The sequence below is a fragment of the Babylonia areolata genome, chromosome 31 (genome assembly GCF_041734735.1).
Source record: "Babylonia areolata isolate BAREFJ2019XMU chromosome 31, ASM4173473v1, whole genome shotgun sequence".
In the NCBI taxonomy this organism is placed as follows: domain Eukaryota; kingdom Metazoa; phylum Mollusca; class Gastropoda; order Neogastropoda; family Buccinidae; genus Babylonia; species Babylonia areolata.
The window spans coordinates 11483478-11506316 of NC_134906.1; the positions used below are offsets into that span (position 1 = coordinate 11483478).

Below are 22839 nucleotides of genomic sequence, written 5' to 3' on the forward strand. Positions count from 1 at the left end.
ATTTAATCACACATACTTAACCGTGACCCAACTAGTGCAGACTCCGGCAGGGGTCTGACATTCCTGTCCTGTGCAAACTACTATCCGCCTATGCGGAGAAAATGAGAGAACTACGGCCGATAACCTCCCGGAAGTAGGTAACGTCCCCTTTGTCCCCCTGGTTATCGCCCTCTTTTTCCGGCAGCCATCTCGACACCTGTACCTGTGCACTTCATACGGCTAAGTTTTTCGCATTTTCTACCTGTCTATCGATTCTTTGGCGTTTCTGTTTTGTGTCCGATTATGTCTTCAAACAGGTCGCACAATTATGTAGCCCGATTGGGAGATCGGGCTAAAATTAAGGCACGATCGCAATCGATTCGCGATCAGTCTGGGCCCTCTACCTCTGCCGCTCTCAGCAACGCCAACCCTACGCCACCCCCACTTCCTCCGCTACCTCCGGTCGACTCCAGACCACCACTACCCACTACGCCTCCTCCGGCGACTTCTACAGGTTTGCTTACCAATACACAGGTCAGTGGTGCCATTCACAATCCTTTTTTCGATTCGCGATCGGACTCGTCGCGATCCGCGATTTCTCGGCTCTGCCAGTCGGCAGTACCCGAGTCGACCTCCTCTATCCCTTTCCCCATGCCCTCAGTCTCAAGGGATTTTTGCACAAACCCTTTGGGGAAACAACGCAAGTCACTTGCTCTGGATCCGCACACTAGTCTGGGCCCTACGTGCGATGCGTCCGTGGTGGCGGCCGTGACATCGGATCACGAGCCCCCCACGCGGCATGCCTCGACCGTCTCGGATCCTTTGGCGACCGTGGCGTGTAGGGATGCCCTCCCATTGTGCAGGGAGGAAGGTGGACCACTAGGGGACACGCTTGCCCATACGCGTGCACCCCTCCCCTTGTCACGATTTTCCAATCCAAGGGAGGCAACTCCTGCTTCGGTCCCCTTATCGGTGACCGCCGCAGTTACTTCCCTTGCACCGTCACTGCCCCTTGCCTCCAGTGCAGGCGCGTGCACGGTTCCACCAAGCCATGCAGTGATGTCCACATCTGCCATTTCTCCAGCTGCTGCTGTTTCCCAGCCATAAACGGTCTCACAGCAAGCTGCTCAAACAAACAATCAGCAGCTCATTATCAGCTTGCTGCAGCAATTATGCTCCACTGTCCTTCCTGGTGCCACACCTTCTCCTGCTTCTGCTCCTTCTTCTAATGCAATACCACCACCCCCTGCCACCCACCAGCAGCTACCCTCCACTTCAGCAGGACACACTCAGAGCACCCAGGACAGCCACACTGGCCACGTGCCCAGCACACAGCCTGATCCATCACCCTATGCCACTGAAGAGACTTTTTCTGATGGTGACACAGACTCAGAGGAACCACCTTCAGAAGAAAACCAGTTGGTTTCCCTGCAGGAAGCACTAGGACACCTAGCTTCCTACACTCCAGACAGGGTGGAGACAATTCATGCACCGGGCACGCCTCAATCCTGCGGTGCTATGGAAATCATGGGCATCCACAGATCCTCCAATGGCCCTCACTATGCCCTCACACAGTCGCCCATGGTACTTGATGCCCTGCATAGTACGCTGGCACGCATCAGGGGCCAACCCATCAGCGAGGTCCCCTCTGATTCTGTACCCGATTTCCCTGCAGCAATGGGTCGAGGCAAATTCTTAAAAACCCAACCCAGACCCACTTCAAAACCCCCACTGTTAGCTCCGGGTCCTATCCCGCAAAGGCCCCTGCCTCTTTCTCAGGAGGACCTACTACTACTCCCAAACAATTCGCAGGCCAATCGCTCAGTCACAGTGACAGACAGATTCTTGATGGACCTGGAAGAAGCTGCAAGGTTGTCCCTTGAATCAACTGCAGCCATAGACAACTTCCTGGCGGGCCTTGCCACAGCACTGATGGAAACGCCAGCTGACCCACCAGCCGGCCTTGACATCTCGGTCTTCTCTCCCTTCGTACAGCAGATCGCCCAGCTCCTTATGCGCTCTGCCAATATACAAGCGCAGGCCTACATGAACGTGATTTTGGCCAGGAGGGACGCTGTGCTCGACCACTCTCCATACGTGCGTTCTCTGCCAGAACATGCTTCCCTCAGAGCGCTTCCTCCCGCCGACGGTTCCCTTTTTGGTCAAGGCTTCCCCACTGCGGCCATCAAACGCCGCGCAGACTTGGGTAGGGACCTTGCCCTCGGCGCAGGCCCTCTCCGCACTCAGGCACACCCGCGGCATGCTCAACGGCATCAGCCCTACACCTTAAGGCGTAGCAACATTACCTCCTTCCGACCGCGCCCGCGCCAATCCACAACCTCAAACGCCAGAGCACAACCCAGGCCACAACCCAGGGGTCAGCCCAGACCGTACAGGCGCCAGCCGCACTCACTCCGCCCTCCACGCAGGCCAGCAACCAACTCCACTCCGGCCCACCCCCAATGACTTGCCCCCGCCCTTCACCCGCCACTCGCGCACCAACAGCCAGCAGGAAGCCTGTCCAGGCACATGCCAGCGTGGCTGTCTCTCCCAGCATGCGAGTGGGTCCTCCGGGTGATAGGGTCGGGGTTCCGCCTGCCTTGGCTCTCCTCCAAGGCACCTCTCACTCTCTCTCCTCCTCCCTTCCCCCCCCCTCAGGGCGACACAGCCTGCTCAGCCCTGCGGGACGAAATACTCTCTCTTCTCCACAAAGAGGCCATAGAAGAAGCTCCTCCTCTCTCCCCGGGCTTCTTCGGCCGCATTTTCGTCGTTCCCAAAACATCCGGCGGATGGCGGCCAGTCCTAGACCTTTCGCCCCTAAACAGATATCTCCAGCACAAATCATTCCGCATGGAATCACCTGCGTCAATCAGGGACTCCATCAGACAAGGCGACTGGGCAGTCTCCATAGACCTCACAGACGCTTACTTCCATGTCCTCGTTCACCCCAGGGACCGCAAGTGGCTCCGCTTCTCATGGGAAGGCAAGTCCTTCCAGTTCAGAGCCCTTCCATTCGGCCTGGCTCCAGCCCCGTGGGTCTTCACCAGAGTGGTCAGGGAACTATGTTTGGCCCTCAGGAGCAAGGGCATACGCCTGAGGGTCTACCTAGACGACTGGTTGATCCTCGCAGAGAGCAAGGCCCTCTGCCAGCATCACCTCAACCTCGTCAGGACCCAGTGCCAAGCACTGGGCTTTCTGATCAACACAGACAAATCGGAACTGGAGCCCTCTCAACAGTTCGAATTCCTGGGTATGGCGATCGATTCGGTATCAATGACCATACGTCCGGCCATGCCTCGCCTCCACAGGCTACACAGCCTCCTTTCTCATCTATCACAGGCAGCCTCGGCGTCAGCCAGGGAGCTTGCCTCTCTACTGGGCTTCATGGAGTCTCTTGCTGCACTGGTCCCCTTGGGCAGACTGCACAAACGCCCATTTCAGCGCCACTTCCAGAACAGGTGGTCCCAGTCTTCTCAGACGTGGGACACCCAGATTCCTCTAGGCACATGGTTCTCACAGTCGACCCAGCGCTGGATGGACATGCAATGGCTCAACGCCGGGGTTCCCATCTCGAACCCAACTCCAGATGCAGAACTATACACAGATGCCTCCAACATGGGCTGGGGTGCCCACATGGAGAACCACACAGCGTCGGGGACTTGGTCCCCACAGCAGCAATCATGGCACATCAACAAACTGGAACTGGAGGCGGTCTCCCTTGCCCTCCAGCACTTCCTCCCCCACGTTTCGCGCAGGTCGATCTTGCTATGCACAGACAACACGACGGTAGCATGTTATCTGAACAAACAGGGGGGAGCTCACTCTCACCAGCTGTCCCTGCATGCGGAGACAGTCCTCCTCTGGTGTCAGGAGCACAACATCCACCTGACAGCACGACATGTCCCAGGCAAGCTCAACATTCTAGCAGATTACCTCAGCAGATCCCACACAGTGCTTCAGACGGAGTGGACCCTGTCACACTCAACACTTCAGCCGATCTGGGACCATTGGCACAAACCACATGTGGATCTCTTCGCCACAAGGTTCAACTTCCGCATCCCCACATACGTCTCCCCAGTCCCAGACCCGCAGGCCTGGGCCGTGGACGCCCTGTCGATCAGCTGGTCCAACCTTTCGGGGTACGCCTTCCCCCCACTGCCAATCATGGGAAAAGTCCTCAGAAAGGCAAGGCTGGAGAGTGCCGTCCTGATTCTCATCGCACCCCACTGGCCAGCACAGCCGTGGTTTCCCGACCTTCTCCACCTCACTCACGTCCCCCCACTCCGCCTTCACATCGGCAGACACTCCCTAGTTCAGCCCCGCTCAGGCATTCCCCACGGAAACCCAGAGGTTCTCAACCTACACGCCTGGCTACTGTGCGGGAATCTCTGTCAGCACTAGGCGCCTCTGATGACACAGCCGACCTCGTATGCAGGTCACATCGCAAAGGCACTCAAGGCGTTTACTCTGCACACTGGAATCGCTGGCTCTCCTGGTGCTCTACCCACTCAGTCAATCCCACACACCCATCCAACATGGACCTCGCCAACTTTCTCGCTTTCCTCTCCTCCTCCAAAGGCCTCTCCGCCTCTGCAGTACGCGTCCATCGCGCTGCAATCAGCTCCACTCTTCGGCAACTAGGCGGACCCTCTTTCTCAGATGACCCCCTGCTTAGGGCATTAGTCCGAGGGGCTTCCCTCAGCCACACACGTACATCCCCTCGGTCCCCTTCTTGGGACCTGTTTCTGGTACTACAATACCTCCGCAAGGCACCCTTCGAACCCCTTGCTATAGCTCCCTTCAAGCTACTCTCAATGAAGACACTCTTTCTCGTCTCACTCGCCTCAGGCAGACGTTGTAGTGAGGTCCATGCCCTCAGTGGCGTCACACAGGATATAGCCTTTGAGCCGGACGGATCTATCTCACTTAGGTTCCTCCCTGAATTTCTTGCCAAAAATCAGACTCCCGATACACCCTCTCCCATTCTTTTCATCAAACCGCTCTCTTCCATTCTAGCCCATGATGACGAGGATAGATTCCTCTGCCCGGTCAGGGCCCTGCGCATATACCTCAAAAGGTCGCGTCCTTTCCGAGCGTCCAAGCGACGCCTCTTCATTAGCTGGAACCTAGACCATCCACGTGACATTAGCAAAACGTCGCTGTCTCGATGGATAGTCAATGCGATCAAAGGTGCATATGCAGACGTAGGTTTGAGACTCGATGCCTCCTCAGCCAGAGCGCATGAAGTCAGAGCGTGGTCCTCCTCTCTTGCCCTGGCGCACTCAATACGGCTACAAGACATCTTAGATGCCGCCTACTGGAAAAATCCTGCCACCTTCATCGACTTCTACCTGAGAGACGTCGCACGCCTGCGGGATGATGGCTCAAGAGGCATCGCTTCTGTGGTAGTTGCACAGCAGGCTATCGCAGCACATAGACAGTAGAACAGGCTAGCCCGCCACCTTGTCGCGCTATTCTGCACTAGTTGGGTCACGGTTAAGTATGTGTGATTAAAAGGAAATTTTCTATCTAAAATTACGTTTAAATAACATACTTACCGTGACCCAAATTTAAGACCCTCCCGGCCTCCCCGCTTCCTGTTCTCCCTGCTCGCTGCGCTGCTGATGGCATATTGCCGTCAAAAGAGGGCGATAACCAGGGGGACAAAGGGGACGTTACCTACTTCCGGGAGGTTATCGGCCGTAGTTCTCTCATTTTCTCCGCATAGGCGGATAGTAGTTTGCACAGGACAGGAATGTCAGACCCCTGCCGGAGTCTGCACTAGTTGGGTCACGGTAAGTATGTTATTTAAACGTAATTTTAGATAGAAAATTTCCTTTGTGTGTACATATTCATATTATGGATACTAGTTTCACCTTAACATTAAAAAAAAAACCCACCCCCAAAAAACAAAAACTGCGATCCATCCGACATTCATATTTGAAAATAGTTAACATTCATGTTTCCCTCAGATAATTTTGAAAGTAGTCAACATTTGTGAATGCCATTGTGTGTGTTTATTCCCATGATGAAACGTATTGCTAAACTGTCATGTAGTATCATGTGGAGTGATGAAAATAAAATGTAATAATGGTGCCGGTGATGATTCAGTTGGCTGACATTTCTCCAATCTCTTTGCTTCCTCCATGCACAAACGTTGTCTGTCCTTCATAATAACACAGAGATTTGATATGAGTTGAAATTATAACAAGAAAACTGGTGGGGAGAAACTGAGAATAGATAGGGCAGCTTTTTTGGTGTGTGTCTGTGTAGTTTGTAACTGTTGTGAGAGTGTTTTATCCCTTGTGATTAATTTATTTCTGAAGGTGACTGCTTGTTTTTTGGTTTTTTTTAGGATGTAAATTGTTGCTTGTATTTAGTCAGATTTGAGGGTTTGTTTTTTTTCCTTTGCTGGTGCTGAAAAGAGTAACTTGTACAAATGTGCAAGTGGTGTATCGTAGACTGTAATGTATCATATGTCATTTTAATCAACACTACATTTTAGAGTTTCTAATATGTCTTTTGTCATATGTGTATTATATGCTCAAATAAGAGCTTTAGGAATGAAAAAAGAGTCCAGGAAATCTGGGGAGAAAAAATGATAATATTAAAGGTGTAACTGGAAAACTTAAGGGAGAGACAAATGAATTATGATAGTTAGCAGAAAATCAGCTTGATGTCACCAGTCATTTTTCCATTACTTGCATTACTTAGATGTTTTTTGACAAGAATGTTGGTAACCGGCAGCAAATGTTGCTTCCAAACTGGACAAAGGTTTGGTTACAGCTTGCTGAGGAAGCCAACCTCAAACCAGTGAAAAATAAAGAGGACAAAGATGATGAAATAAGGAATGAGAATATAGATGAAACGATGACCAGACACAGTGGGGAAGTGGTTAGCATCATGGACTGACTGCTGAGAGGACAGGTTTGCTTGCCAGTGGAGATTGGGTTGTTGTTGGTTTTTTTTAGCCTGCAGTCAGCTCCTACCCAGATTTGAATGTGCTGTGAGCTTGAATGGGAAGACTTGGACCCAAGTACTATCCACTTTGCTGATGTATCATTGCGTGTGTTGCCCAAATTTCCTGACCAACGCTGTAAGCGTCTGTACCTCTCGGGCCTGGTTAACGTCAGGACTTCATCATGAAAGGAAGCAGAGAGTACTGCCTTGTCATGCAGTCCCAAACTTTAGATTGACTCACATTGCATCCTCCTCCTCCTCATTCATCAGCAGTATGAAAAAAAATCAGGGTCCCAAATTCTGTGGCCTTTCATGTCCTGCTTAGTTTCAGTCCCCCTCCACTTCTGTGCTTGGATGAGTCCCATCAAAGTCTAAGTGTCAGCAAATTTATGGGGGACTGTCTGTGGAGGGATGTGGTGGTGGTCTCCACTCAGGAGGGGACGTTCACTTGGTCTGACTCTCTGACTTGGCAATGATTGTTGTCGGAAGGGCGTTTTGAAGGTGGTGTCCTGTGAAAGTTAAATCAGAACAGGCACTACTGAACACTACCAAAGTGACTTGCCAGCAGGGCAAGGTCTCCTCTGTGTGGCCTCCTGAAAACCAAAACCTAATATTGATAGCTTCCTGTGCATTGCCGATGCTGAGACTGCAACAGACGAACCCACGTGGCTGTGTAGGGGAGTGAGGTGGGAGGGAGCTTGAGATGAGGGACCTGGGGTAATGCCACTGAAATTGTGCATGTGATGAGGCAGCAAAAAACAAAAAATAAAATCAAAAATCAAAAGAAGGCAGCAAATAGTTAATCAAATAAGAAAATGGATTAGAAGGAAGATGAAGAAAAGTAAACCCAAGAAGAAAAAAAGACCAGGAAAAATCAGAATAAGGCAAAGAAGAAGATGGTAAAGAAATACAAAAGGAAGAAAAAGAAAACAAATAAAGCAAGTGATTTTAATGAAACAAGTGACATGGGTATTTTCTATTTTCTGATGATACATGTTTACATATAATGAATACAGTAAGTAAATTCACTGCATTGTTGAAGAAATCCCACTCACATGCTAGCTTTTCATTATGTATCCATACTGCAAAGCATCGTGCTGCCTTTGTTCTTTGCGTTTGTTTGGGGTTTGAAATTAATGTCGGGTTTATGTTTTGTTTGAGTGCATTTCATTCAGGTTGCATCTTGATTGCTAAGTGAAGGTCATCTCGTCTGTTACATTCTTCAGGGCATTATGAGCACAGGCAATACAGTATGATAAAATATGCATCAGACTCCACGTTGTTGATTTAAAACTTGAAATTGTTCATTTGTCTGTTTATGAATTGAAAAGCCAGAATTTGTCCATGTCCATTTTTACTGGGTCACTCTCACAAGACAATCACAGGCATGCAAGTATGTTTTTGCAACTCACTCACACATGCGATGCAGACGATGTTTCTTTGCTCATCTGGTTCTTGCAGGCTTGAATCTGTCGGTCTGTCTGCCCCTCTCTCTGTTACACTACCAACATGACATGCACAGACAGACGAATAGTTGAAGTGTTGAACATGACATCTGAAGGTCCTGGGTTTGATCCTGGTATTAGCACCAAGCGGATCAAGGGTGGAGATGTTTCTGATCTTCCAGATCAACATATGCGCAGACATGCTAATGCCTGAATCCCCTTCATGCGTGTACTCATGTTAAAGATCCCATAATCCACAGCATGTTGGTTGAGTTATAGGAACACGAACATACCCAGTGTTCACAGCCCCTGAAAATGGAGTGTGGCTGCCTGGAGTAAAAACGATCTTACATGTGTAAGTCCACTCAAGATACGAGTAAATTGTAAGTGCAGCCAATGATCACAAAAGAATTAAACAAATGAAAAAGCTGATGATTCATGATTGATGCGTATCCCACTAAACTTTTGACATGAAAGACAGGATTTGACCTCCAGTATAGATATATACACGAAGGGGGCTCAGGCACGAGTAAGTCACTTAACCCTGAGAGATGGGAGGAAAAATCCCCACCCTAAAACCTTGCCAGGACCCTCAGACTGACAATCCAATGCTCAAACCACTGGGCTATTGCCTCCTCTTCAGTCTGCCTCTCTTTTTTCTTTTCCCCTCAAGGTTGGTTGGGGAAAAAGAAAAAAAAAGAAAGCATTGCTTTCTTTCTCAGTTTCCCTGAGAAAAAATGCATTTTTTTTAAAGTCATTTTGCAGCACTCTTTGGACTATGACATCCACCCCTCTCTCTCACTCTCTTTCGAGGGCTGGACGACAAAGAGCATCGTTTTTCAGTTGCCCTCAGAAAATAGAATTCATTCATTTTCTAGCTCTTTCTGTATGTGTCTCTCTCACAGTCTTCATGGCAGATTGTGTGTGCTTCATCACATATGTTGAAAGTTCATCCATCTTATCACCTCGATGGGAGTGTCAACCTTCTAGTCAATAGAAATATTACTTTCATAAAAAGACACCTACATCTTCCCTGAAGAAAAGTACTCAACTCACTTTGATAAGTGTATTATAAATATTTTAAAAAAAAGAAAGAAAAGTTGCATATTTACCATACACACACATTCATGTTATAAAATGATATGCAAATAACTGTCCTGTATTATGCTTTAATGTCTGTACTGTCAGCTTTGCTATTAAAACAAAAAATGCAAATGAGACCCCACCAGACCCTTTCAGCAAGTCTTAAACATAATTGTTACTCTCTTCCAGTGAATATCAAGACAGCAATTTCTGCATGGTTTTGTTTTATTGGTGTTGACACTATCATGTTGGCATGCTGTTGTGACTTCATGTGATCTCTGTTCGGGTCAAGAAGCAGTCACACCATCAGTGTGAGAAGCCAAAAGTTTGTGGTCAGTGTGACGCTTTTTTGTATATTTTGTCGTGTTTCTAAACTAAAGACAGTGTTTTAACATTTTTAAGGTGATGGTTATCAACCATGATAAAAATTTGTGTGTGTCGGTTGTGTATACAAAATGTAACAGTGCTTTACGCACTGTCATTAGATATCTCTTGTTCTGTGTCTTCTGAGAAAGGCGTGCTGTACATTTTCTGTGTGCTTTTAAAAAAAAAAAAAGTCTATTGACTGATTTGTGCATTTGGTTTAATTTTGTGTTTTCTGCATATACCCGAGTCATTTCTGAGTGGTATAATTCTTTTTTTTTTTTTTTTTTGGTCTTTGTTTCCCCATGTGGCTTGCCATGCTATTCAATAAAAACAACAAAACTTGTTTTCTGGTGTTCAATATTTGGGTTGTTTGCTCATGCGTATTGGAACAAGTGACATTGCAAATGGCTCAACTTTATGGTAAAGAAGACACTTCTACTACACTTGTTGTGTAGGGAATGTTGCTTAAAATGAATTTTTCTTTTTTGTTTTAAAATCAGATTTTTTTTTCAGGTTCTTGGGTTGCAACTCACACACTTTCGTTTCGAGTGAGTTTTTACATGTTTTACAATTTCTACCCCACCATGAAGGCAGCCATACTCTGTTTCCAGGGTGTGCATACAGTCTTTCTGAAACCTGCTAAATACTGACATGGATTGCAGGATCTGTAATGTGCATATGTGATCTTGTGCAAGTGTATACCGACACGTATAATAGGATTTAAGGCAATCAAATGATTTGGTGTCATGTAAACTTTTAAAGCACACCCTTAGGAGAAAACATAATTTATACATCTTTTAGTTGTTGTACCCAATGTGCACATATGAGTGTGTGCATTCGTGTGTGTGTGTGTGTCCTTCTGCTTATGAGGGGTCTGTCTGGGTGTTTCTCTTAATGCATGTTTGCGAGGTTTTAGTCAATGTATTTTGATGCATACATATGTGCAAATATTGTCAACCCCCCCCACCTCCCAGTTTCACACACACACATACACACACAGTATGCAAGTGTGCTTGTGATGAGCAAGTCTATTTATTATTTGAGAGAGAGGAAGAGACAGAATTAATGCATGAATCAATTTTCCAATGGTGATGTCAGCACAATAGCTAACTTTCATATACTGCTGTTGTTTAAACTCACAAACATATAGGGACAGAAATGAAACATACCACAAACACAAAGACAGGCAAAGAAGGAGAAAATGGGAGAGAAAGAAAGCAGAGATGAACACTCTCAAGACCATTTGGTACCAAAGAATAAAATCAATCAACTTTTTTGTGGCCACAATGTATTCAGAAATAACAAAGCAGTACAAATTAACCTGATCTCTTTTTCTCTGTCTCTTTTTAATCATCTCTTTTCCCCCCATTTGTCCAATCTTGTTGTGCACAAGAAAAGGGGAAAACAGGAAAGCATATCTTAATCAACCACTTTCTTTGCATAAAATTTCATGTTTCAAGTGAAACCATTACTCTCTCATTTGATATGCTTACACAAAATGTCCATGCACACAAACATGCACATATCACAAAACTGACATTGGTAATGACAGGTGAATAAGGAAAACATGTTTGTGTGTATTTTCATACATTACACATAAAATGGCCAAAGTGGAACCCGTATCAAAACACCCAGAAAGGTGTACAGTCACTAAAAAACATTCATTCATTGAGACAATTCCTCACACCACACACTCACTCATAATTTTATATAAACAGAATCACAATAAGTGAATGCTTAGCACATAACATTCACTCACTGAACTGTTTTCTTCACGCAAACCATTTACTCATTCCAAATGTTCTCCATATAAAACATGCATGCAACCACAAAAATTATAGTCCATACAAAAAAACAAACACACACACAAAATATTCACTCACTGAAATACTCATTGCAAAACAAAATCACTCGTATAAACGTACTCCATAAAACAACACGCACACACACACACACACACAGAAACAAAGGGGGAATATATCAGGCTATGCTTTTTTCCCCCCCACACAAATGAAAAATACATTACAAACAAGAACACCTGCTTCAGAAACTAACAGATTTAAACAAAATGGTTTATTTGTTTGATTTTTGCCAAACAAAACCTTTGGCTTTAAAAAAAAAAAAATTTTTTAATCACCCTTGAAACGTACAAATTTATGTAAAACCATTTATTTCTTATTTCTTTTTTTGTATTATTTTCTAAATCAAACAAAACTTTGACTTGTTAAAAACATGCTTTGTGTAAAACATTCATAAAAAAAGCCACAACCATATGGTTTCTTTTCAACAGTATGAAAGCATACATTAAAAAAAAAAAAAAAAAAAAAAAAAAAGAAAGAAAGAAAAAAAAAAAAAAAAAAAAAGAAGAAAGAAAGAAAGAAAAAAAAGAAAAAAAAAAGAGAGGCACAAATGTATCCATATTTTTCAACAAATGTATCCATATTTTTCCATAGTTTTCAACAAATGTATCCATAGTTTTCAACAATCAGTATGACCAACCACATTCATAATACTTCCTACAGAAGCACGCATTTCTTCTGTGATATCTGATGTATCATAAAAAATACATCGATGAAAAACAGCAACAAAACTTAAAAATGAAGGCATAAATGCATCATACTCTTCTTTTCAACAACCAATGCCACCATCCAAATTCAAAATACTCCCTTTGGGAGGGTGTGTGTCTTCTCCGATATCCATCAAAAAAATTAGATTAAAACCATGCATAATTTTCAATGATGCCGCGGACACGGAGACATACGATATTAGCATACCCCCACCCACCCACTGGCACTCCCCACACTTCTGTCTTTGTCTCCAGAGTTTCCCCTTGTGATGTCTATCAACAAAATATGTCACTAGTCATCCAGCCGAAAAACACGTCACAAAGTCATCATTAACAAAAACACGTGGCGACTCACTCTGTCACCTGGCGTTAAAACGCGACACGTCCCAACATCATCTCGCTCAAAGAAAACAGGCCGTATTTCATAATCACTCAACCTCAAACAGACGGGCACACACCTTTGGAGTTCTCTAAAAAGTCGAAATCCAACCGATTTACTGATTTTGCCGATTTTGCTGAGCTGAGACAAAGGGGGAGGGAGAGACAGACAAAGAGTGGGGAGACGGGCGCAATAGCCGAGTGGTTAAAGCGTTGGACTGTCAATCTGAGGGTCCCGGGTTCGAATCACGGTGACGGCGCCTGGTGGGTAAAGGGTGGAGATTTTTCCGATCTCCCAGGTCAACATATGTGCAGACCTGCTAGTGCCTGAACCCCCTTCGTGTGTATATGCAAGCAGACGATCAAATACGCACGTTAAAGATCCTGTAATCCATGTCAGCGTTCGGTGGGTTATGGAAACAAGAACATACCCAGCATGCACACCCCTGAAAACGGAGTATGGCTGCCTACTTGGCGGGGTAAAAACCGTCATACACGTAGAAGAAGAAAGAAGAGTGGGGGTATTCAGAGTGGGAGGGTCGAGGGAAAGGGAACAGAGTCAAACAGGTGACACCACAGACGAGCCATTCTGAGTCCGTGGGTGACACGGACCATGAGAGAGAGAGAGAGAGAAGCTTGTAATTCCAAGGTTTTCTTTCTAAACATTACTGTTCGTTTCATTCTCAAATACCTTTTCACATTTCATTCATATTTATATTCCTTTCCCAGGAATTCAGACGTTCTCATACAATTCATAGTAGTCCAACTCAGCACTGAAGTCTCAAAAACAAAAAGAAGAAGAGATTTTCACGAAGACCTTCAACTGACTGTACACTGGCAGGGAATGTCTTTAATTTCACAGCTACTTCACAGCCTGTTGATCTTGATGTCTTGAATTCAAAACAATCAAATCATGTTCGTTGATCCGCTGACTGCCATGGAGCCATTTCATGACTGACTGCACATCACTTCTTAAAACCAGTCAATGAGATAAAAACCCAAATAGTGTTAAAAAGACATTCAAAATAACGTCAGTTCAAAAGACCAACTTATCCGTGTCCGCACCTATACCCTTGTGTGCCAATCCCAAATACATACCTTTCGACAGTTTTTGTTGCAGCTTTTATATCGAATAAATGCAAGAGATTTCTTTCCAAACTTTTCAACAACATGTCACTTCATTTCTTCAACATAATTATGTTCTTGATCACGTTTACTCATGGTTTCGCTGAATATGTGGGTTATTTCAAACTGAATCCAAAGTAAGTTCCCATTTTTATTATGCTTCATTTGACAAATACAGAGAGAGAGAGAGACAGAGACAAAGAGACACACAGAGCGGGAGAAAGAGAGACACAGAGAGGGACGGGCACAGAGACGAACAATACAAATACATGAAATATCAGAAGGATTTTTCCCCATTGGTGAGGTAACCTTTCAATAGATCTGATTCCTGAGTGGTAATGTAAATACATATCGTTATTATTATCATCTCTGAGCACGAGCAAGGACTGAACTTGACAGAGATTTAAACAAACACACATACCCTGCAAAGAGATCATCATCTGTCCTGTTCAGCATTTAATTCATGTAAACATAGATCAGAAACACACAAGTACAACACATGATGTCTAGTGAACACATTTCAAAGAACTTTAAAAAAAATGTATGTTCTTTATAAAGATATATGTTTATAAAAATATATATACACATATTTAAGTATTTGAGACCATGTTTGCACAGACAGATATTTGCAGACAATACAAAAAAAAAGAAAACAAAACAAAAGTGGCGTTAAACTGTGGCCTCATGCTCTCCACGGGAAAGCCACTAGACTTTCACACAGAGAAATCTGTTGTGATCATGAAAAAAGTCACACACACACACACACACACACACACACAGAGAGAGAGAGAGAGAGAGAGAGAGAGAGAGGAAAAAGACATGTCCAGCAAACTGTTTTCCAAAACAGACTCATTTGGTTCCTCGTCACAAACCAATGGGAATGAAGCAAACAGTCGAATGGACCGAGACTTAACTCACTCGAGTCCCAACAGAACAGGAGCAGACAGATCTGGGCTTGCCGGTTTACAATAAGAACTGTCTTTGGGCCATGACTGACAATTTGAATACTTGGAATTACACAGGGATAATTCAAGATTGATATGGAAGACGTTTGAGAGACGCTTAACTCATTCGAGTCCCAACAGAAAAGGAGCAGACAGAAGATTTGGGCTTGTCGGTTTACAATCAGAATTGATTTGGGGCCATGACTGACAATTTGAATACTTGGATAGGGATAATTCATGATTGATATGGAAGACGTTTGGTAGGATATGGATTAAATAATGACAGAAAAGCGATGGTTTTGGGTGTGGCTCGACAAAAATGAGGAGGAGAAATCGGAAGAGGAGGAGGGGAAGTTAAAGTCAAGATGAAAGGAGGATGCTTCTGGATTTTATCAACAATTTTGGATTCATAACCGTTAGCATTCCATCGATAAAGATCATTTCAAACCACAGAACCTCAAACCCCATGCATGGTTGGGTTAGCATGCACGTTGGGTCCGTATATGGTGAGCAAGCTGATATCAGAAGCACTAACTTTTTTGGAGGTGTAAAAAAAATCCTAAGTCAATGGAATTAGCATAGACTTCTTAAATTAATGGCTAAGCAAACTTCGCTGCTGCTAAGATCACTTTAGATGCTACCCAGCCCAGCTGTCAAAGAGATTCAACACCAGGCTATAATTGTTGTCACCACCTGACTCGTTGAAAGGCAACACTATTAACCATACAGTATTTAAAAAAACAAAAAAAACAACAACAAAAAACGATGGCTGTGATGATGGAAAAAAAAAAGAAAAAAAGAAAAGAAAAAAGTCAACTGCTGATCCAAGAAAGCGGTTGCCCATGCGAGGCAGCCATCTGGTCCTGCTGAGAATTGCCTCCCTTGCCGACCATGGGAGAAGACATGAAGAGGCACTGCCCCCTGGTGGCGCCGACGCGGCAGTCGGGACCCAGAGAAGGTAACCCCCGTCGGGTACTGCACACCTCGCCGTTCTGAATATCCCCCGGCTTCAAGTCCACGTTGGGCGGCACAAAGTCTGAGCGCCACACGTCTTCCGACAGAGGCCAGGGGGCTGGGTGAGTTCTGGAACATGACGAGGACGCCGCCGACGTCACAGGGAAAGGTACGTCACCACCCATGACGTCACTCCGCGAAGCGGCGGACGGCAGTCGGCCGGATGAGTTGGGGGAAACTGTCAGTGGGGAAAAAATAAGATGAAATAAAATTAAATGAAAAATAAAATAACACAAAATAAAATAAGTTGGAAATGTGGATAGACTGAATTAAGTGAGTGTCAAAGTCAGTCTGAGTTTTGTTCTGTATGCAGGTGATCCATATTATAATTAATAGCTTAAAAATAATTTCTTTTAGCTACAGGGTTTGGACAGACCACACATGCTGCACATATGTAGCTCTGGGCCTATACGTCATCACAGACAAAAACAAAGAAGCAAACAAAGAACGATTCGAAATCCAGATACATTGAACTGGACTTTAAAACTGTCAATGGTAGAACTTTCTTCCATGCTGCATTGGTAGTTTCGAAACATACAAGAAGACGTACTTGTGTTCCGCTTTTGAAAGATAAACAAGTTAAGTCTACATATCTTTATAATAGGTTCATCACACGTGACCTCAAAACAGTGTTTTCGGTGAGGAGTTTGGTTTTAAACCTAAAACATTTTTGAAAACCTTTTCCAGGATTTTTTTAAAGCTCAGTTGAGCATAACAAAATATCAGGTAAGTACCTTCCCACATGAGTGACTATGCAACATTTCAACACCCAAGTGACGTAACTTTGTGGCAATATTTTCAAATGTCTTCTTAAAACAACAACAACAAAAAAACAACACCATGTATATGGCTTGGGATGGATATTTGGATACGAGAAAGAAAAGTTGTGCAGTAGGTGGAGGGGGACTGAGATACAAAGAAACTGGGGAAAAAATCCAAAAATGATAAGAGAAAGAAAAAGACAAGGAACAAATGAAAAGAAAGAATTATGAAAAAAAAGAAAGAAAAAATGAAAAAAAAGAAAGAAAGAAAGAAAGAAAAGAGGGAAGAAGGAACAAACCTACCTTCATTGACAATGGGTAGAGGGTAGCCGCCAGGGGGGGCCACCACCCTCTCCATCCCCTTCTCCAACGTCCCCCTGTAACTCGGCCCCTCCTCTCTCCCCCTCCCTCTCTCTTTGCGCTGCAGGTGGAACCACATCCTCACCCTCGTCACGTCCAGCCCGTGCTGGCTGCTGATTCGCTGCAGCATGTCATGCGACGGGTTGGGGCATGCGCGGTAGATGCTGAGCAGGACTTCCGTTTCCTGCGGGGTGAAAGTGAGGTTGCTGAAGTGCCCCATTACCGGCTGGTTCTGCTGCTGGCCGTGGCATTGGTTTAGTCTGCTTCCGTTTGGACTTGCTGCACACACACACACACACACACACACAGTGATAATCATTATCTTCATCACCATTAGCAACAGTAAGGGTTTTACACTGACACTGATAAAAAAAAAAAGTGTTGCCGAGGACTAAAATTTAAGCCGTTGTTTTTTTCCCCCCATCATCATAAAGAATTATGTTATTCGACTTTTATTTTATTTATTTATTTATTTTTTATCAAATATGTGTCATTCAACGTTGTAAGCAGATAATCGATTTCCTATATGAGTTGTGCTCTGGTGGAAATATAATCACATTTTAGATCTAAACTGAGTTCAAACTGACAGTCTGTGTGTTTGTGTGCGTGCGTGCGAGTTGCGTTCTGGTGTTATCCGCCCCCCCCACCCCCCACCCCGCACCCCTTCCCCAACAACAACAAAAACACCACCATAATTCTCCCCCTCTCCTTTCATCAAAATCATCGTGTCTCTTGACGTAGCTACCCCCCAAGATTTACATATCATAAAGTGCCCGTCCTGACGACAGAACACCAGACTGAAACAGGGGGCCTCGAACCCTGATCACTGGTGAACACTGGATCAGAAATCCAACGTCTAACCGACTCTGCCACGGTGCCCCCACTTAACTTTTTTTTTTTTTTTTTTTTTTTTTAAATTTTAAACAAACGTTTATCCCTTTCAGACGTACCAAGCTGAACGCGAAGCGGCGCAAAAACTTGGATGTACGTGTTCGCATGTCTTCATGTCATGTTGAGACATCCGTCTACTTTACCAGACAGTATACGTATACAGTGTAGCTAGATAAGAACTGAAGAGGACAAGCACCTTGCTTGAGCCGCAAATCTTGGGAGGGAGTGGGGTAAAATCAAACAAACAAATGGATTAGTAACGACAAACTCCAGGAACTGTGCATACGCGGAGAAAATACCAACGCAGTCGTTCAAATGATTGTGTGTGTGTGTGTGTGAGAGAGAGAGAGAGAGAGAGAGAGAGAGAGAGAGAAGAGAGCATCACATAATTGTCTGCTGATAAAACATTCATAATATCAATAGAACACACACACTAACGCGCGCGTGCACATCACACACACACACACTGCACAAGCATGCACGACACACGTAGCTGACAAGTCACACCCAGTTCAAGAGACGAACGAGACAGACACAGACACTGGCTGACACAACATTGAGCTGATCCCCCTGAATCCCCTGTATACCACAAGACGGGTGGTGGAACTGTAGCTAAACGGGTACACTGCATGGATAAATGAAGACTACCCGGTCAACCAGGGTACCATGTATTTTGTAGAAGTTACCATAATAACCATTTGCTGACTCTCCCTCTCTCTCTCTCTCTGGGCGATGTATTAGTTACTATATTTTATAACCCTTGTAACTCTCCCTCTCACCCCTCTCTCTTCCCTTCTCCAGCCCCGTATCCCACCACCTCCTCTATTTTCAAGACAGACGTTGAAATTGCTTGACAATGAGAACTTCTTAATCCTTTTAAATCCACACTTTGTCACTGACTGGCTCAGTCTCTGCCCCCCCCCCCTCCCCCAACCACCCCCCTCCCCCTCTCTCCCTCCGAGAGACACTGAAATGGCTTGCCAGTGGGATTTCTAATCCTTTTTTTACCTGAATTTTGTCCCCATGCCACCCCACCATCTCTCTCTCTCTCTCTCTCAACAAAAGCAGACACCGAAATTGGTTGCCTGTGGGACGTTTTAATCCTTTTTGACCTGCATTCTATCCCCTCTCTCCCTCCTTCTCCCTCTCTCTCCACCAGACCAGACACCGAAACTGGTTGCCTGTGGGACCCTTTAATCCTTTCTGAGCTGCATTTTGTCATGTTTAAACCCACCCCACCCTGACGATATCAACATTGCCGTGTGAACTTTGATGTAATGCAGAACTTTGCTGATCAGTCGCAGCCGCCCCCCTCCCGCCCCCCATCTCTCTTTCTCTCACCCACTCACTCACACACACACACACACACACACACACACACACACTTCCGCTGTGATACCTGTCAGTCTCTCCCACACGCACTCCAACCAAATGATCTTACAAAAAAGTTACTCCACCCATCTCTCTCGTTATCTGACCTAAACACACACACACACACACATACGCACACAAACGCGCGCGCGCGCACACACACACACGCTGACCCGCTGCACTTGACAACTAGACGAGACAGCTGAATTACTCGCCAGCAGGAAGTTAAAATAATCCTGCTAATCTTTTTGTACTCGGTCTATGTCACACACACACACACACACACACACACACACACACACACACACACGGGGCACACACACACACACACACACACACACACACACACACACACACGACCGCTGCACTTCACAACCAGACGACGAGACAGTTGAATTATTCGCCAGCAGGAAGTTCAGATAATCCTGCTAATCTTTTTGGACTTGATCTATGTCACACACACACACACACACACACACACACACAGCCAGCCGTCCTGAACTAATCCTTCTTTCTCCACCAATCCCACGCGTATGCGATGACGTACGGTCGCACACAACCACCGCTATATACTACCTGTTCACACAAACCACATCACACACAAACGCGCGCGCTCTTAATAATTCAAAGCAAGCGACTCGCCTTCTTCACTACACCCGAATACGTGACCTGCACAACAGGCGACGAGACACCCGAGGCAGCCCCCCTCCAACCTCCTCCACCCCCATCACAGTCCCCTTCAATCCCCTCATCCAAGCAAAGACCCCCTGGCCCCACCCGTCCACGACAAGGGTAAAGTCATTAGAACGTCGGGCTGGGAGCCGCACAAAATACTATGTCTGTCTGAGTGTGAGTCAGTCGGGAAGCACAGCACAGCACAGCACAGCGGTGAGAGAAAGGAGGTTAATCCTGTAGCAAAACACCTCTTTGCATTCCTTCATGTCTGCAGGTGAGGTGCCCAACCCTACCCGTCCCCTGTTGGTCAGACTCATGACCGTTCGGGGTCATGGGGGTCTTCAGACAGCGTGTGAGTCCTCGAACAGGTCAGTCCTCAGACAGGTAAATCTTCAGGCAGAGTCAGTCGTCAGACAGTCAGTCCTCAGACAGGTCAATGTTCAGAGAGGGTGGCAGTTCGAACAGGTCAATCTTCTGACAGAGTCAGTCCTCAGACAGGTCAATCATCAGACAGTCAGTTCTCAGACAGATCGATCTTCAGACAGTCAGTCCTTAGACAGGTCAATTATCAGACTGTGCTCAGACAGGTTAATCTACATACAGTCAGTCCTCAGACAGGTCAATCTTCAGACAGGGTGGAAGTCTTCAAACAGGTCAATCTTCAGACAATCTGTCCTCAGGTCAATCATCAGACAGTCATCAGACAGGTCAATCTACATACAGAGTCAGTCCTCAGACAGGTCAATCTTCAGATGGTCAGTCATCAGACAGGTCAATCTTCAGACGGTCAGTCATCAGACAGGTCAATCTTCAGACACAGTCAGTCCTCAGACAGTCAGTCCTCAGAGAAATTCATCTTCAGAGTCAATCCTCATTCATGCCAATCTTTAGACAGAAGCAGTCCTCAAAGAGATCAATCTTCAGCCAAATCAATCCTTAGACAGAGTCAGCCCTAAGACAGGTCAAACTTCAGATAGTCAGTCTTCAAACAGATCAATGCTCAGATAGTCCTTAGATTGTCAGTCCTTAGACAGGTCAGTCTCCAGACTGATCAATCTTCAGACAAATCAATCCCCAGACAGTCCTCAGATAGAGTCATCAGAGAGATTTTTTTTTTTGACAGTCTAGACAGGTCAATCTTCAGACAGAGTCAGTTCTGTTTATAAGTTCGTGGACAGGAGTCGCTCCTCAGACAGATCAATCTTGAGTCAACCAGTCTTCAGTCAGTCAGTCAGTCCTCAGGGAGATCAGCCTTCAGACACAGTCCAAAAACAGATAAAGTTTCACAAAATCAGTTGAGTCCCTTTACTCTCAGCTCATCAGCAACTTTTCTATCTCTCATAGTGGATGGCTTTGCTGCCGTTGCGATTACTTTGGACTTCCCAACAACACTGCTAGCGTCAGTGTGCATATGAGCCTTTGGTCCGAGAAACCTTTTGTCAATTACAACAGAGATTAACAGGAACAAATAGCTGTGCCTTTAAGTGTGTTCACAAACATCCGACGCTACACGAGAAATACTTCAACCCGGCCCGTGTACAAGTTTTCCTTTTCTAGTTTCTATTTGCGTATACTTATTGCACCCCCTCCTCCCCGCCCCCCTAAAGTGCCCCTCTCGTTCCCTCTCGCCACTCCCGGCCATGGTCGGTTTCCTTTCCCTCATCTCTCCCTTCCTCTCTCTCTTTGTGCCAGTGAAGAGAGGATGGGAAGGCGGAAGGGAAAGTCAGTGTGTGTGTGTGTGTGTGTGTGTGTGTGTGTGTGTGTGTGGTTGGTGTGGTTGGTATCTGTGTGTGTGTGTGTGTGTGTGTGTGTGTGTCTAGGGGGTCAGTGATGACATGATTCGGCCAGTGCTTGTCTTGGTCCTCCGCCGGCTCCGCATCAGATATGGAATATTAGTGCCTGGCTGACAGCCGGGCAACTTGAATATTCCATATCTGTTGCAGAGCCGGCGACGGAGAGTCCTGTGTACAGAGATGTCAGTTTTGCCCCTGCGTGCGTTTCAGATGACGTGTTGCTGATTGACAGGGATAACCACACACAGAGATACACAGACAGAAAGAGATGGAGGGAAGTGAAAGCGCCGGAGAGCGAGAGAGAGCGAAAGCGAGAGCGACACACACACACACACACACACACAGGTAGACACTGAAACAGGAAAACAGACAGACGGAGTCAGAGACAAAGACAGAGAGACACTGAGACAGACAGACAGACCCGGGGACCGGGAGAGTCAGAAGAGAAAGAACGGGATGAGCAGGACGGAGGGAGAGACAGCCTCTCGGCGGAGACAGAGACAAGAAAGAGAGGGAGAGGAGTCATCTATTTAGCGTCATTTCTACTTATGCGCCGGCTTGGCATTAGTACACATATTGTAAGGCATAAACTGAAGCTATCGCGTGCATCATGCATTGACATAATTAAATTTTTTTTTTTTTTATTGGTGATGTGGTTTACCGTACTGTGGTACGCATTAACCTGAGTGTGGTATCGAAAAGTAAGCACATGAAAAATCGAAACCTTTTTTTATTCATATTTATTTACTTTTTGTTTAAAAAAAATCAACAACAGAAGTTGCTGCGTTTTTGTTCGTTGTTTTTCTCACCATCTTCTGCCGGATGATGTGATGTGACGTGTGTGTATTTGTGTGTGTGTGTGTGTGTGTGTGTGCCTGTTTGTATGTGTATTTCAGTGGCCGTGGGGGGGTTCAGAGGGGGGGGGGGGGGGGGCGGCAGTGAAGAACACTCAATGCCCGTTACTAAATTATTTTGAATAAAATTTACATCATACCCGTAGCCCAAAATTTTAAATCGAAGTTTTAAGAGTTTTCACACACACACACACAAACACCCCCCCCCCCAAAAAAAAAAACAACAAAAAAAACAAAAACAACAACAACGACAAAAAAACAAAAAACAAAAAAC

At 45.5% G+C, this 22839-nt stretch overlaps 1 protein-coding gene and 1 long non-coding RNA gene across 2 annotated transcripts in view; one reads left to right on the forward strand and one right to left on the reverse strand.

Moving 5' to 3' along the window:
• Positions 1 to 5821: 5821 nt before the first annotated feature.
• Positions 5822 to 10175, forward strand: LOC143275952 (uncharacterized). The gene is made up of 2 exons (XR_013053489.1): positions 5822 to 6906; positions 6962 to 10175. It is a non-coding gene; the product is annotated as an uncharacterized LOC143275952 (long non-coding RNA).
• A 2486-nt stretch (positions 10176 to 12661) lies between these two features.
• LOC143275784 (LIM/homeobox protein Lhx3-like) overlaps positions 12662 to 22839 on the reverse strand; it is a 45296-nt gene continuing 35118 nt past the window's right edge. The window contains exons 5-6 of the mRNA XM_076580062.1: positions 16925 to 17260; positions 12662 to 16038 (exon numbers count right to left, since the gene is read on the reverse strand). Of these exons, the coding sequence (XP_076436177.1) occupies positions 15659 to 16038; positions 16925 to 17260 (716 nt within the window). The 3' untranslated portion in view covers positions 12662 to 15658. The remainder of the gene's footprint in view (positions 16039 to 16924; positions 17261 to 22839) is intronic.